Raw genomic sequence first — 14,419 nt, forward strand, 5'->3', positions numbered from 1 at the left:
AGTTTTTTTTTAAATGCATGTAAACACCTTAATTTAAGAGTTGGTGTTCTTAAAGATGCTTACATTTCTGGTTTGTTTGGTTCCAATTTGTACTTTAAACATAGCTACGGTTTGCTTAGATTCTGAAAACAAAAGTATTTATTTTTCTCAGGCTCCTGCTCTTCTTCTGAAGTTCTGGTGGGTCCCTTCTCACTTTCAAAAGCACAAAGTTTATGTTCATAGGACGAACCCCATAATAAAAGAACAAAAATCTCAGATTTTTTTCCCAAATAGCACAACACTGAGGCTCTATCGCCACCTGCATGACATGGTGCCTTAAAAATGGACAAGCCTCTGCTGTCCTCATGGCTGCCATCTCCCTTCTGACACACAACCCAGCAACTACTAGGTTAGCAACTGGCTGCATCCATGCATTGTCAGGCTGTGTGTGTGCCCATAACCCACTGGGTTTTTTAATTCTCTCCATCCCAGAGATCCAACAAGTAGGATTCACAGTGTGCCATCCCCCTTCTGACACCACCAAAGGTCTAGCTTCATTGATAAACTGCTGTGAATTTGCACGCCATCATGGCAATGACAGTCCATCATGTGCTGTCGCAACGTTTTGGCGCTCTGAAGCTGTCGGGTCTGTGGGCACATGTGACCTTTCTGTGTTTCCGTCAAGGCGGGATACCAAGCGGGAGCATCTGGATTCAGACTAGTATCCTGCTCTGCTACCCCTGAGTCAGGAAACCAGGCAGGAGCATCTGGATTTAGATGGCTATCGTTGTCAGGCAAAAACATGGAGGCACACCAGGTGGGAGCGTCTGGATTTGATGACTTGACAATGAAATGAAATATTCATGAGCACTGAACAGATCATCTACAACAGTGATTCTCAACTTGTGGGTCACGACCCGAAAATGGGTCGCGGGTCTATGCCTGGGCAAAAAAAATAAAATGGAATGACCTGATGTCTTTGAATGCACCTTGTTATCTCTGTGCTATTTGCTTGCGACGCCGCAACGAGGTGTGTGCCATGTTTATGGAAGGACATCAGGTGGGGGCTTAAGGTGCTGTCTGTCTGACACACAGCTGCAAATATCTGCTGGAGAAGAGCACTGTCGTGAGCAGGGGTGCTGCTTTGCTGCCATCTCTCTGTTGTCTGTTGAAGCACACTGCATTCAATTACTCACCTGGACTACTCATGCCATGCTGTTTCACTTACCTGTTGCCAGGTTGTTTCCCGATCCACGCCTGCTTCCTGCTCCTCCCTGCCTCGTGCGTTCTACCACGTGTATTCGCTTTCTGGTCATACCTGCCTATTTTGGGAGTACTAGCCATTTCCCTGCTCGGCTATCTCCAGCAGTGTTTTTTTTGTTGTACTTTGGCTTTTGTACTTTTCCTGCTTGGTTCTCAGCAGCGTCTTTTGTTAGTATTAGGGTTCTTTTGTCTCCTGCTACCCCCGTGTCTAGCAACACCTTGTGTTTAGGATTTTTGTTGTATTTTTTTCCCGCGGCTCGGCCCGGTAGATTTCTGTTGTACTTTTGCCCTCTGTGTTTTGTTTTCTGCTTTTTGGACTCATTATTGTAAATAAACTTTTGTTTGATGGACAATCTCCTCTCTGCATCTTGGGATCCCATGACAGGCCTTGGCCACTCGTGACAAGCAGAGGACAGCGTCTCATCACTGCATCTTACCTTGTGTTGCAAACAGTCCCTTTTTAAATATAAAATGTTAAAAATTCCGCAATTTGGGTTGCCGCTTGTCAGTGAGGGGTGGTGGTGGGTCCTGCAGCCAAACCAGTTGAGAACCACTGATCTACAAAATGCTGGTTACCTTTTTTGCGGGATCCTGACCTCCCTCATCATCATTGAAACTGGCCACCAAGAAGCAAAAACTGTTCTCTCCATGTCTGACCATAACACACAAAATTCATGAGAAATAGTTACTTTTTTATTCTAAAATGTAAACACTACTGCTGTTTAACTGTGTTGTATTTGAGGCACAGGTTGTATGGCGGTCACACGACATCCCGACTAGTACCTCCGCTTGATTAAAAGCCACGATCAGTGAAGCATAAAGACATAAACGTGTAAAAATTGTTGTTTTTTTTAAACGGTGACACATGTATGCTGTACATTTGACCTGCGTTATCACATATTTATAAATTGACGCCGCCTTAGATGCGTTTGCAGGAAAAAACTGCTTATTTTCAGAGAAAAAAAAAAAACAATGACGAAAAATGTACAACTTTGCAGGGCCTTGAATGCTGAATCACGTATGCGCGGAGATCCACTGAATTTTGTATGTCGTGTCATGCAAGGCGTCACCTGCAGTAGACTTCCCCAGGGTTGACCCACAGTGTGACTTCAAGAGGCAGTCCCAGGTCACAGTAGTGAACCCCACTTTCCCGGCAGGCTCGAAGCAGCTCCGGATCTTCACGCTGATACCTGTTCACTCGAATGCACCTGCAAAGAACACCGATCTTCAGATCAAATTGTTTTATGGGGGGTGGGGAGTGCAGTACCTGTACGCTTGCCCCTTTCCTGGGTCACCTGGGTACCAGTGGCCCTGGAACTTGTCGTGCAGCGCGACAGTGAGCCTGGCAATGAACAGCTCGATTTGGTGCCACTGCAGCCTCCCTCTCGCTAACACCAGCTTCTTCAGGAAGTGGACTGCCGCTGTTATTTCTTTCTTCATTCTTCACGTCATGTGTCACATGCTTGCGGGAGCTGAACAAAAATCGGACAAGAGAGCAACATTTGAATACGTGCAGCAGCCACAACATTAGCTATACCTTTACACTCTCAAAGTAATAATGACTGAACACTGTGAGAGAGGTATTCTTTAAGAATTATGTTTATTGTTATGCATCATGCACACTACTGGGCTCAAACTGCACTGCAACATATTGAGAGATGTTTGCAATATTTTACTTATTTAGCTGCATAAATCAATGCAGCCCATATTAATGGCAATGCAAACTACCATACTAAAATACGGTTATTGCAGTAAGGACAAATGATGAGTGGACTCATAATTATATATATACATTTCAATGGAAATAGATCATGATCTGTTCATTATCCTGTATGTATTTATTGCCATGCAATTTGTTTCTCCGTTTTTACTCCATTATTTACAGTACGTTTTATTACTAAATAGCTAAATTATGTACTGTCTACGATCTAGTGGAAGAGCATTTAATGGTTCTGCCGGTCAGTATGGATAGAACAAAGACAGTATTTGGAGAAAAGAAATAGTTTTCACCCAAAATTAAGTGGGATTGGATAATACCCCGCTATGCGCCTGATTAGCTCTCACTATTGTGCTGCAGCGCAGTAGTTGGGAATCACTGCCTTAATGTAAGTTTGCCAAGCATATTTGGAATAAACTACAGCATGACCATTACCAAACATTTAGTACCTCCAAATGTGCTAAGTAGAAAGGGGAACGCTGAAATGTAATACAGATATTACAGGAGCTGTGTAAAAAAGCTGCATTTCCAAATACTGTGGTTGAATGAGTGCACGTGAGCTAATTAGGTTATCACTAGCAGCCTTGTGGCAATAAACTGCACGAGCGAATGATCTGTAAATAAACCACTGAAGCGGTGTAACTGTGATGTGATAGTGGTGAGAAGAGAATGGTTTCATTCACCTTCCTTGGTGAGCTACTGGTCATACTGGTCATAGTGGCCATAGTGTCCAGCCAACTAAAATGACACCCAAGTGCAGAGTTGTCATCTTGAACACAGACGACTTGCTGTTGTAAATCAAGTCCAGACATGTTCGTTAATGTTACTGTCGTGTCGTCCTTGACGCTTGACGAGTCCTTCATGTGCTCTGTGTCAGAAAGCACACACGATCTTTGTCCGAGTACACTGGCTGGATTGTGACGTCATCTGGCACGTTCGCCCGTGTTCACAAGACATATTCATTTTGTGGCACCCTGGACAATGTTGTTAAGTGTCTGTTCTGTCTAGAGAGAGGGAGAGAGTATAATAGTTTAATTTACTAGTAGCGCTTCACTTCCTCAGTCGCCCAACCATTTTTCTTATTAATCTGTGATCGTTCCTTCAGGTTTGCAATACTCGCTTTGGCCATAGGGTGGCAGCAGTGACACGACGGCTCACTCTAATTTAGCAGTTGAGCGCACATGAGACGACTTGTATTGTCGGCGCTGACGTTGATATCTGTTTGTTCTTTGATGTTTCAGGTGGATTTACACGTGGATATTGTTTCTATGGTTTTATGGACTAAAAAGAATACAACTTTTTTTCTTATGACATTCATTCATTCATTTTCTATGCCGCTTGTCCTCACTCGGGTCCCGGGTGTGTGTATGCTGTAGCCAAACCCACCTGACTTTGGACGAGAGGCGGGGTACACCCTGGACCCGACTGGTCGCCAGCAATCGCAGGGCAAATATAGACAAACCACCTTTCACACTCACATTCATACCTATGGACAATTTACAGTGGAGTCGCCAATTAACCTAACATGCATGTTTTTGGGATGTGGGAGGAAACCCACGCAAGCACGGGGAGAACATGCAAACTCCACACAGAGATTCTTATGACTTTATTTTCTACAAATATGACTTTTTCTCTTAATATTATGACTATTCTCTTAATATTTAGACTATTCTAGTAAAGTGCCCCCCCATTTTGCATTAAAGAAAATGTTTAAAGTATTTCAACTTTCTTCGTGTAGTTTTTCTCAATATTATGGTTTTATTGTTGTATCATTACTACGATGACATATTTACCAATAATTGCAACTTGTCTCTCTTTTGTTTGTCGCTCATAACATTACGACTTATAAAAAAATAATTAGCTTTATGTTATAACTTTATTCTAATAAAATGACTGCTTTTTAAAATGTTTGCTTTATTTTACATTTTACAAATATTAAACTTTCTTCTCTTACATTTTTTTCTGTGACTGGAATTACTTTACTGCATAATATTTTGACTTTATTCTGAAAATATTGTTGGATTTTAATCTCAAAATTTCAACTTTATGTTTTTGAAATGAAAATGTTCTCCTTCATATTACTTATTGTAAAAATCATTTTCTCCTAATATCAACTTATTCTACTAATATTTTGACTTTATTCTTGTAAAATTACAGCTTTTTTCCTAATTTCTGCTGTTTGCTTTTTTTTTTTTTTAGAATTGACAAATATTTCAACTTTGTTCTCGTGCGTATTTCCACCATGTATTAAGACTTTCTTCCCATGATATTTTGACTTTATTCTTGTGATATCAACTGTTTCTCAACCTAATAATTTTGCAACATTTCTCTGTTTTGTTTCTCATAATATGACAACTTTAAGTCTTTTTTTTCTTTAATATTTCAACTTTGTTTTAAAAAATAATTTCCCCCTTCACATTACTTTAATCTGGTAAAAAGTTGTTTTCACAAAACTTTTTTCTTATGTTATGTAGATTTTTTTTAATTTTACAAATAGTTCTTCATTTTTTCTCTCCATATAACTTCATTCCCATATTTTGACTTTATTCCCTAAATGTAACTTCCCCCCCATCTTGAAGGTTTTTTTTTCTGATATTGTAACTTTAAAATTAAAACATCATAACGTTTTTCTTTAATCTTTCAACTTCATGCTCTAAAATATTTTTTTTCCCGCCCATCATATTAAAACTTTATTATTGTAAAAATACGCTATTTGCTAAAATGGTACTTTTTATTTTGATGGGTGTTTTTTCTTTTTACTTTTCTGTGATTATGATTTTAACATATTGATGTTATTCTTGTAGAATTACAACTTCCTAATTTTTTTTTAAAAACTTTTTAAAATAAATATTACTTTAAAACTGAACATCTTTTTTTTAACACTTCAACTTTATGCTTCTAAAATAACCGTTTACCCCTCACATGACGACTTTCATTATTGGAATACTTCCTCCTCAAAGATGACATTTTTCTTCTGTTATCAGCTTATCCTAATATTTTTACTTTATTCTCTTAAAATTGCAGCTATTTTTTTTTCGAAGTTCTTATTTTTTTGTTTTGTTTTAAAGTTTAAAGCAGACACAGCATTAGGTACACGTGCACACTAATGGGATCCGGTAGAAAAGGTGTAATAGCTGAAGCATGCGTGATGCACCACGAGGCTGTAGAGTGTAATCACGTACAAGACAACCTTTTGCCTGCTTCATCTTCTTGTATATGTAATGAAAGAAAACGATCAGAAACGTTTATTTTGTTAGTATTCATAATAGTTTGTATACATCAATAAAAAAACACCTTTTTTCCCCAAACATGTTTTCATCGTTTTCTTAAAAAGACACAGATTTGTTTGTTTTCCTACAGAAAGCAAAGGAAGTTCTGTACATGAACAAGCAACAACAGAATTCCTCATCATGAGCATGTCTGCTAAAATTCATATCTCTGGAGCAGAAACAAAAACAAACAAACAAAAAAACGAAACAAAACAAGACCAGCTGCCTGCTGCTTACCTAGGACACTACATTACACAAACAGCATTTGATATTCAAAACACAAGATATGTAAGAAATGTACTTTTCAAAAATTGTGAAAAAGTGCAATACAGGTTGAACTGTTTACAACTCAATAGATTCTTTCCCAAATGGAGTCTGGTGCTTTTTTTTTTAACCAATCCTACCACACCCCCAAAAATGTATCCATACTTCAAATCTCTTCCACTTCTATTGACATTCATGACCATGGACATTTATGAGAGACATCACCAAAGTACAATTTTGTAAATGAGTCATTTCTTTGGGTAGCAGGGGATGGAGAACCAGCCTTGACATGAAGTTCCTGGAAGGGTTTTCTTTGCCTCAAACAAAAAAAAAAAGAGTACATCAGGGCTGTTCAAAATATCCAACGAAGGCCGCTTACAGAAAAAATGAAGGATGCATGCGACCACTTTACACACATTTTGTGTATTACAGATGCAAAATACTTTTTGTTTTAGATGGCAAAGCAAATTTGTGTAATATCAAAAAATTTGAATGGGCAAAAAAAAAAAAAAAAAAAAAAGGAGTTGCGGGCTGCTAAAAATGCACTTTGGACACCCCTGATGCACACAAAGACCAACATATTTGCATCCTATGATGTGACGCTGCATTCGAGGAACTGCAGGAAGTCGTGTAAACTCCACGTATTGTGTTTTTTTTTAATTTTTGGAAAGAATGCACACATTCAAACTTTTGTAGAAAAGACAACTCTTGTGTGTTGTAGGCGATTGTTTGACTGCGATGGGAGGGTGTAGAAGAAGGAAGGGGGGTTAGCACCCTGAGTCCGACAGCGGCCTGTGAGGACGCACGGTCCAGTCCCACGCACTGAAGACCTTCCCACCTGCAAACACGCTGGTAAGCAACACACTGCCAGAATCCATTCAAACACTCCGTTCGCTGTAAGAAGTCCACCACTCTCCTGTGTGATCCCCCTCACGAGGACCTCAAAAGCATGAGGCAGTTAAAAAAACCCCAAAACAACATATGTACATGTTTATAAGTGTGTAAAAATAAAGTATATAATAACATAGAAAACAATACACAGTCATGGGATAAAAACATAAAGGACTATTTATGACTCATGTGGGCTTGGAAAGCAAGGATCACCTGCCCAAGAAGATACACACAAAGAAACCAACATCAATACCAGCATGTTGTTGGACTTTCCACATGGACGTGCACTGTGGTGGTGTGGCACCAAACAAACACAAACGTTTGTATTTTGACTGAGAAAGTTCAGCTATTTCAAAGCTCTCCAAGAATGGTTCTTCATAAAAACAAGCGTCTCACGTTGCGTCCCTCTGATGGCCATCTCCTTCCTGAGACTGAGAAAGGTACGCCGGGAAGAAAGTTTTGTCATGTTGTGTCCACGGGCTACTGGCTTCCCACGGTTGATGGGTTTTTATGAATGGACTTTCCTTACGCACGCTTGTACCTGTATGGTGACAGGGGTGTGTGTGTGTGTGTGTGTGTGTGTGTGTGCGTGCGTGCCTGCGTGCGTGCGTGTTCATGGTGCAGTGGTGATGGCGTTCAGGTCCTTCATGAGGCCCTCCAGGTGGGCCATCTCCTCGGTCAACTCATCAGGCTCGTAGCTCTGAGGGAGAGGAACAGGGTTACTGCGAGGGGCGGGGGACGGGCAGGGGGGCAGGGAGGCAAGCACCTGGAGGAGGAGGAGGAGGAGGAGGAGGGGGGAGAAGAAGAGGAGAGGAGGAGAGGGTCAGTCAGGGACTTTTCAGAGGACATAGGGGGGTCAAATGGGTGGGGGGGATGACGGGTGAATGAAGCGTTGGAAGCAACATGACCAGAAGGGGGCAGCAGACCAAAGCAAACAAGCAAAGACAGCCAACAGATGATCAACAGCCAATTGAGGACTACTTGGAGGGGGAGGGGAGGGGGGGGGTCATTCCAATTGTGGGTTTTGTATTGATCAGCCATAACAAAAAAGTAATTCATCAAGTTCAGCCACAAACACGGTGAGAATGACGTTAAAGAAGAATAAAGAGAGAAAGAGGAAACAGAACATGTGGTTAAAATCCAAGTCCATGTGGGAGGAATTACACAATCCAGTGGCCAAAGAAAACCTGACGTGGATTTGGAAGGATCGTGTGATTTTTACCTTTCTACCACTTCTTCTTTCGGATCACGAAGGTTTGGAAATGTTATTAAAAGACGCTGGCTGTGTTTCAGTTCCCGCACCTCCGTAGTTACACTTCACATTTTGAGTGCATAAGTGTGTTACAAGCAAAAAGCAGCGCACGCCCCGAATGATGAGTATGCAGGGCTGGAGCCTAACCGTCCTCACTCATCGCCATCTTGGATATAGAGCGGAAGAGGAGGGACTAACTGGAGTGGTTGCAATTCACAAATAAAAAGGAGAGAAGATCAAGAAGCGGATAAATATTGCGATTGTTATTTAGGATCGATTTGGTGCAGCAAATTAATGTCTTGTTGGTCAAATTTTATTTATTTTTTTCACCAAAAATGAGCATTGAAAAAAAAAAAACCATAACTTTTTTTTCAGAAAACATCTCATTCACCCTGAGTTGGTAATAATTTATACGTACTGTAATTTCGGGACTATAAAGTACACCGTTATATTAGCTGCACCCACTAAATTTAAAGAGAAAAAATGATTTGTCCAGAAACAGTACAGTCTGTAAACCACAGGCGTATATTATGGGATATTTAATACACACAAAGACATTACACAGGAATATTGTTTTAACTTTGGATTAAATCAATACTTTTGTCCAAATAGTGCCAAGTAGTGCATGCAACACGACTAGTTAAACAGTAGCCTACCAGAAAAGGCATTCATCGCCATCTTCATCCTCCTCCTGGGAAATAAAACCACTAAAGTTGTCTTCTTCAGCGTCAGAATTGAATAGACTCATAATTCCTTCATCACACACTTTGCCAGTCTTTGTCTCTTTCATTGTCGCTCTCAGTGTCACTTTCGTCTTGAGGCAAATTAGCCTGTTAGCTTGAGCTATCCTCTTCATCATGTAGTGCAGCCTTTCGAAGCGCTTTGGTGATAGCAGATGGTTGGCGGTCTGAGCACGTCCAAACTGAAACTTTAGTAATTCTACACTTGATCAAACGTACTTAAGATGTGTCAGATCAAAAGGCGATTGCTGCATAAGACTTCAAAATGTGATATCGTCCACTTCACTACTTCCTGAAACTGCACTCTAAGCATCATGGGAACTGTAGTTGTTTTAGCCGCAAATTAGCGTATCAATGTACAAACCGCATGCACGCAATGTCAAAAATAAACGTTTTTACGGGCATTTCCGCTGTCTGTTGGTGGTCCAGGAACGTGACCGAAACAAAAAGCGAGAATCTACCGTACACACTGAAAGACGGAAGAGTGTGAACTGAAACGCAGCCATTATTTTCACACGCGTAACGCCTGACTGCATTATAACAAGCAGCCAGTGGGGGCGCTATACTCACGCTATCAACATCCTCAAGCATCTTGCTGGTCTCTGGGACATCGGGGGCATTGGGCACAGTGACGATCATTGGTGTTCGAGTCCTTCCTAGAGTCCCAATGGAGGCTGTTTTGACGACATGGGGGTGTGTGGGGGGACCTGAAACACATCAAGACAGAAGGTTACTGAGCATCAGGTATACAGTAATCTACGTAAGTATATGTTTACATCACAACAATATGTACGCACATTTGTACCATCCGATGACAGCCGATAGAATTCTGCCTTTACAAAAACGAATGCAAATGCATGCTTGTAGACGACCACAAAGTATCAGACTGGACATTGTCTGGCTGTTCTCATGCACTCTAATGAAATCTCAATTTGAGTGTACAGTCATAGTCAACCTTTGGTGTCGCACTAACTTAGAGGCTTCAGCATATTTGCAAGTGCACATGTGAAAGTGCGAGCACGTGACTTACCAGTCTGAGCTAGCAGGGGCGTGCTGGGCAGGGCAGGAGACTCAAAGGAGGGGTGACTAGTAGCTGGGATGGCAGGTACTGCGAAGCTCTTTAGAGGGTGAGCGTGAGCGTGGGGGTGGGCTGAGCGAAGGGGAGGAAGGTTGCTGGTGTAGCACGATTCCTCCTCTGTGGTGGTGGAGCCGTGGTAGCTGCCCTCGGGGTCTACCAGGATCTCCGAGGGGCAGGAGGCCTGCGAGGATGAGGCGGCTGGCGGCAGAGGGTCAGAACAAGGTGTGTTCCTCACTGATTCTGGAGGACAGAAGAGGGTGAAGGAAGAAACATGAACGCTTGCTGCACTTTTGGCGCTCCAGTCATCGCCTTAACACAGGGGTGTCCAAACCTTTTCCAGCGAGGGTCGCATACAGAAAAATGAAAGGAAGGGGGGTCACGTTGATGCATTTTGTGCATTAAAGAAAGAAATCCAATGTACTGTGTTCCCTCGCTCCATTGTGGTTCATATGTAGGGGACTCACTGTTTGGCGGATTTTTTTGTGTGCAATTTTAGGGCTTTTTCTTTTTTTTTTGTAACAACGCATGAACGCTGGTACAGGCCGAACCTGGCCCTTTAAGAAGAACTGCATTGTGGGAAGTTGAGTGTTGTAGTTCTGTGCTTCATGAGGAGGGCGGTATCTCTATTCTCTCTCTTCTGTAGGCACCGTCCATTGTCTTCTGCGTCCTGATTGGCTGTAGACAATTGTCAATCAATCAATCTCCTTTGTGCCGTCTCTTTTTGTGGTAATGGCTAGCAAACTAGCTAACCGTGTGAGCTGCTTGCTAACCGCCAATATTGTAAACAACAGAAGAAGCTAACCGCGTGTGACTCTGAACGTCGTATGGTTGCAAGTTTTCTCCCCCGACAAAACCCACAACGTCGACGAAACATTCTGCACCCGAAAAGCAGAGGACGCCAGCCATCACACAAGAAGTTGGACTTCTGGACACGCTGAAGGAAGGCAGAAGTGACGTGGCTGTAGGGCGGCATTGTGTAATACTGTGAATGAATCTTCGGCTCATGGAGGACGAGGAGTAAAATACGACAACAGGAGCAATATGTTTTAAGAGGATACAAAAACGCTACAGCCGAACAGCGCCAGGATGAAGAGGCATGGTCAGAGGAGCAAATACGTGTGAGTCACTTAATATCTTGTGTCCAAGCTAGCAGGTTGTTCATTAAAGTTCTAACAAAATCTGAACTTTGAGAGTGTTTACTCAAGAGAGAAATGTGATAAAATGTTAATGCCTGTCTGAGAAAAGTGTATGGTGGGGGGTTTTACAGCCTTAAAATATATATATAATAAAATATATATATCATAAATGCAAAAAAATAAAGTTGGCTACTTCACGGATTTCACTTATTGCGGACTATTTTGGGAACCTACCCCCCGTGGGGAACACTGTATGTCAATATATGCTATGCTATCTGAAAAAAACTTTTTTATTCACGACAAATCAAACTAGTGTCATGTCATAAACATACAGTATCTTATTAATGATTCATTCATTTATTTTTACACCATGTTGAGGGTCCAATAAAGAAAACAAGCTGTGGTCCACAAAAGGGCTCCTGGGCCGCATTTTGGACACGCCAGAAATGATATGACTCTACTATTGATCCAAATGTAAACAAGACCACCACTTACACAAATGACTTACAGAATATTCCATTCAAAATCAAGTTAAAGAACATATTAGAAGTCATTTTGTCTTGGACTTGGAATACATTTGTAAATAATTTACAATCAGTACGTGATTTTGCAGTCAGTCCACTTAAAAATGATTCTTAATAAGAAAGTTAGCATTTAGACTATAATAATAACCAATAATTGCTCACATGGAATTCACCTAATGATTTCACAACATTGACAAGTGTTTTATTTAAACTAAAATCTGTGCAAAACTATTTTGGTAAAAAAATAAAACAACAGCGAAAATGCAAATATGGCTGGCCATATGCTGTTATCCACTGCTGTCACGTCCCTTCATCTGATCATCTCTACTCTACTGTAAAAACAGCTGCAGCTCAAAGTCTATGCACATTTCATTGCATCTTTGATGGTCGATTTTACTGAAACATAAACAAATGGAATAGTGGAAAAGTAAAATATGAAGGTGACAACTTGCTTTAGACTTCAAATAACTGAATGACTGTTCTCCACTGTCCGGCATGTGGCAGCGTCTCACCTGTGGAGTCCACCCTGTCTAGATGGGAAATGGGGGTGGCGCAGGCATGTGGGCGGGGGTGCCCGCTGCCTTGGTGGTAGAGGTAGCTGCGTGTTGGCGACGCCAGGCTGCCCATGTGATAATGGTGCTGATGGTTATCAAGGGAATGGATGGGATGAGCACTAATTACAGCTGTGGATGGAAATGGACATGGACACACAAAAAATGTTTATCATAAGGGAATGATGATGAAGGATGTAGATGACATATGGTCACATACACACACACACACACACACACACACACACAATAAATGCTTATAGACTGGTTTATCACGTTAATTAGTTCCAGACCCGACATTGATAAGGGAATTTCTGCAAAGTAGGATTCCTTATTTATAAATGTGATATTTTTGCAGTTAGAGCATAGAAAACCTGTTTACGACCTTCTAAATGTGTTTTTCCACATTATTGGAGCTCTGTAGACATGCAACAACCTTCTAGAACAAATTAGTTGTTTTTTTTTTATATTATTATTAGAGGCCTCGAGACATGAACACCCCTGTAGTCATCTTTACACTCGTATTACCCAATATAGTAGATATCATCACAGCAAATAAGATATATTAGACATAAATAGGACAATAAATGTTGCAATAAATGTTTTCCGGACGAAGGGTTTCCCTTGGGATTTTTTGAAGCTGTCGTGGTGGGCTGCATGGTGGGGCGGACTAACTTTATTCAACAACGAGCTACCATGAACATAGAATAATGCAAAACTGTTAATTTTGAGCACTTAAAGAGAGTCTAAAATGTCGAGCCTCCTTTTGTAACCTGACCTACAGTATTTAGTCCAATAGTACAATGTGACTAGTACAAAAGTACAACATTTTGTACTATCTGACACAATCCTAAATTTAATTTGATGCCTGTTTTAGAGTAATACGAATACATGGGAAAGAAATTGTTCAATAATATATTTTTTAGTTCAAAATAACACAATTAACAAATTAAAACAACAATTTAAATATTTTTGTTATAGAAATGTGTCCTGTATAAAGAGTATATATTGAGAGTGTAGGGTTATGATAGCACTGGTGTATCCAACGCAGCACTATTAAAACTACTTTGACAAAAAGAAAGGAGATGTGAGCTATTTGTGTTTTATGTGACTGCCAACATTTAAATTGTACCTTATTTACAAAGCACATCTCCACTCAGTGTGCTCATGTGTCATTAAATTGAATAGAAGACTTATAAAAAAAGAGTTGATGCAAATATTGTTTGGTGAACTACTCAACATCAGCTGGTGAGTTGCTGCTAGCTTACGTGCTACCTGTTGGAGACCACTATGGTAGCATCACCATCTAAAGCTGGAGACACTATGTGTTTATATGGAACAGCTTCGACACACAAGTAGTGTTTTCAAGCCGTAAGTATTATAATGATAACGAGAGAGCAAGATTAAGTTACACACAAAAAGTAAGTTAGCATGAATGTGACAGCCAATTGTAGCTCTCCCGTGGGACAAAAATGAGCTAGCTCGCTACCGTCAGAGAGGCAGTGAGAGGCAAAATATGTAAACAAAGATGGCAGAAAGTCGAATGAGATTGAAACGTGAGCGAGCACGCATGCTGGCATAGATAGGCTTAACCTATGTATTAAAAAAAAAAAAATCATTTTTGAGGTGTGACGGCTCTCATTTTGCCGTGGCGGTGCGATCAATTACATGTAGTGGAAGCCCTGGGACGTGTGGAAGACAGGAAGTGGCGTCGGGTATTCAGCGTTGGATTGCGGCCACAACAGTCGCCCGTGT

General features: G+C 40.9%; 2 protein-coding genes across 9 annotated transcripts in view; both read right to left on the reverse strand.

The window, feature by feature from the left end:
* Positions 1-1,800: 1,800 nt before the first annotated feature.
* On the reverse strand, positions 1,801-3,770 carry btg3 (B-cell translocation gene 3). Its single transcript, XM_054770936.1, has 4 exons — positions 3,643-3,770; positions 2,510-2,714; positions 2,313-2,450; positions 1,801-1,894 (listed from the first exon to the last, which is right to left on the reverse strand). The coding sequence occupies exons 2-4, from the start codon at positions 2,680-2,682 to the stop codon at positions 1,801-1,803; spliced, it is 405 nt and encodes a 134-aa protein (XP_054626911.1). The 5' UTR covers positions 2,683-2,714; positions 3,643-3,770.
* Positions 3,771-4,233: 463 nt separating this feature from the next.
* The window catches only part of neo1a (neogenin 1a), a 195,855-nt gene continuing 185,669 nt past the window's right edge, over positions 4,234-14,419 (reverse strand). For 4 of the 8 annotated variants that reach the window (XM_054772050.1, XM_054772048.1, XM_054772047.1 and 1 more), the window contains 4 exons: positions 12,626-12,796; positions 10,406-10,693; positions 9,946-10,082; positions 4,234-8,149 (listed from right to left, as the gene is read on the reverse strand). In XM_054772050.1, the coding sequence (XP_054628025.1) occupies positions 7,997-8,149; positions 9,946-10,082; positions 10,406-10,693; positions 12,626-12,796 (749 nt within the window). In that variant the 3' untranslated portion in view covers positions 4,234-7,996. Of the gene's footprint in view, positions 8,150-8,170; positions 8,361-9,945; positions 10,083-10,405; positions 10,694-12,625; positions 12,797-14,419 lie in introns of those variants that run through there. The other 4 variants (XM_054772054.1, XM_054772049.1, XM_054772051.1 and 1 more) reach the window with 3 other exon arrangements.

Source organism: Dunckerocampus dactyliophorus, chromosome 3, assembly GCF_027744805.1.
Source record: "Dunckerocampus dactyliophorus isolate RoL2022-P2 chromosome 3, RoL_Ddac_1.1, whole genome shotgun sequence".
NCBI classification, from domain to species: domain Eukaryota; kingdom Metazoa; phylum Chordata; class Actinopteri; order Syngnathiformes; family Syngnathidae; genus Dunckerocampus; species Dunckerocampus dactyliophorus.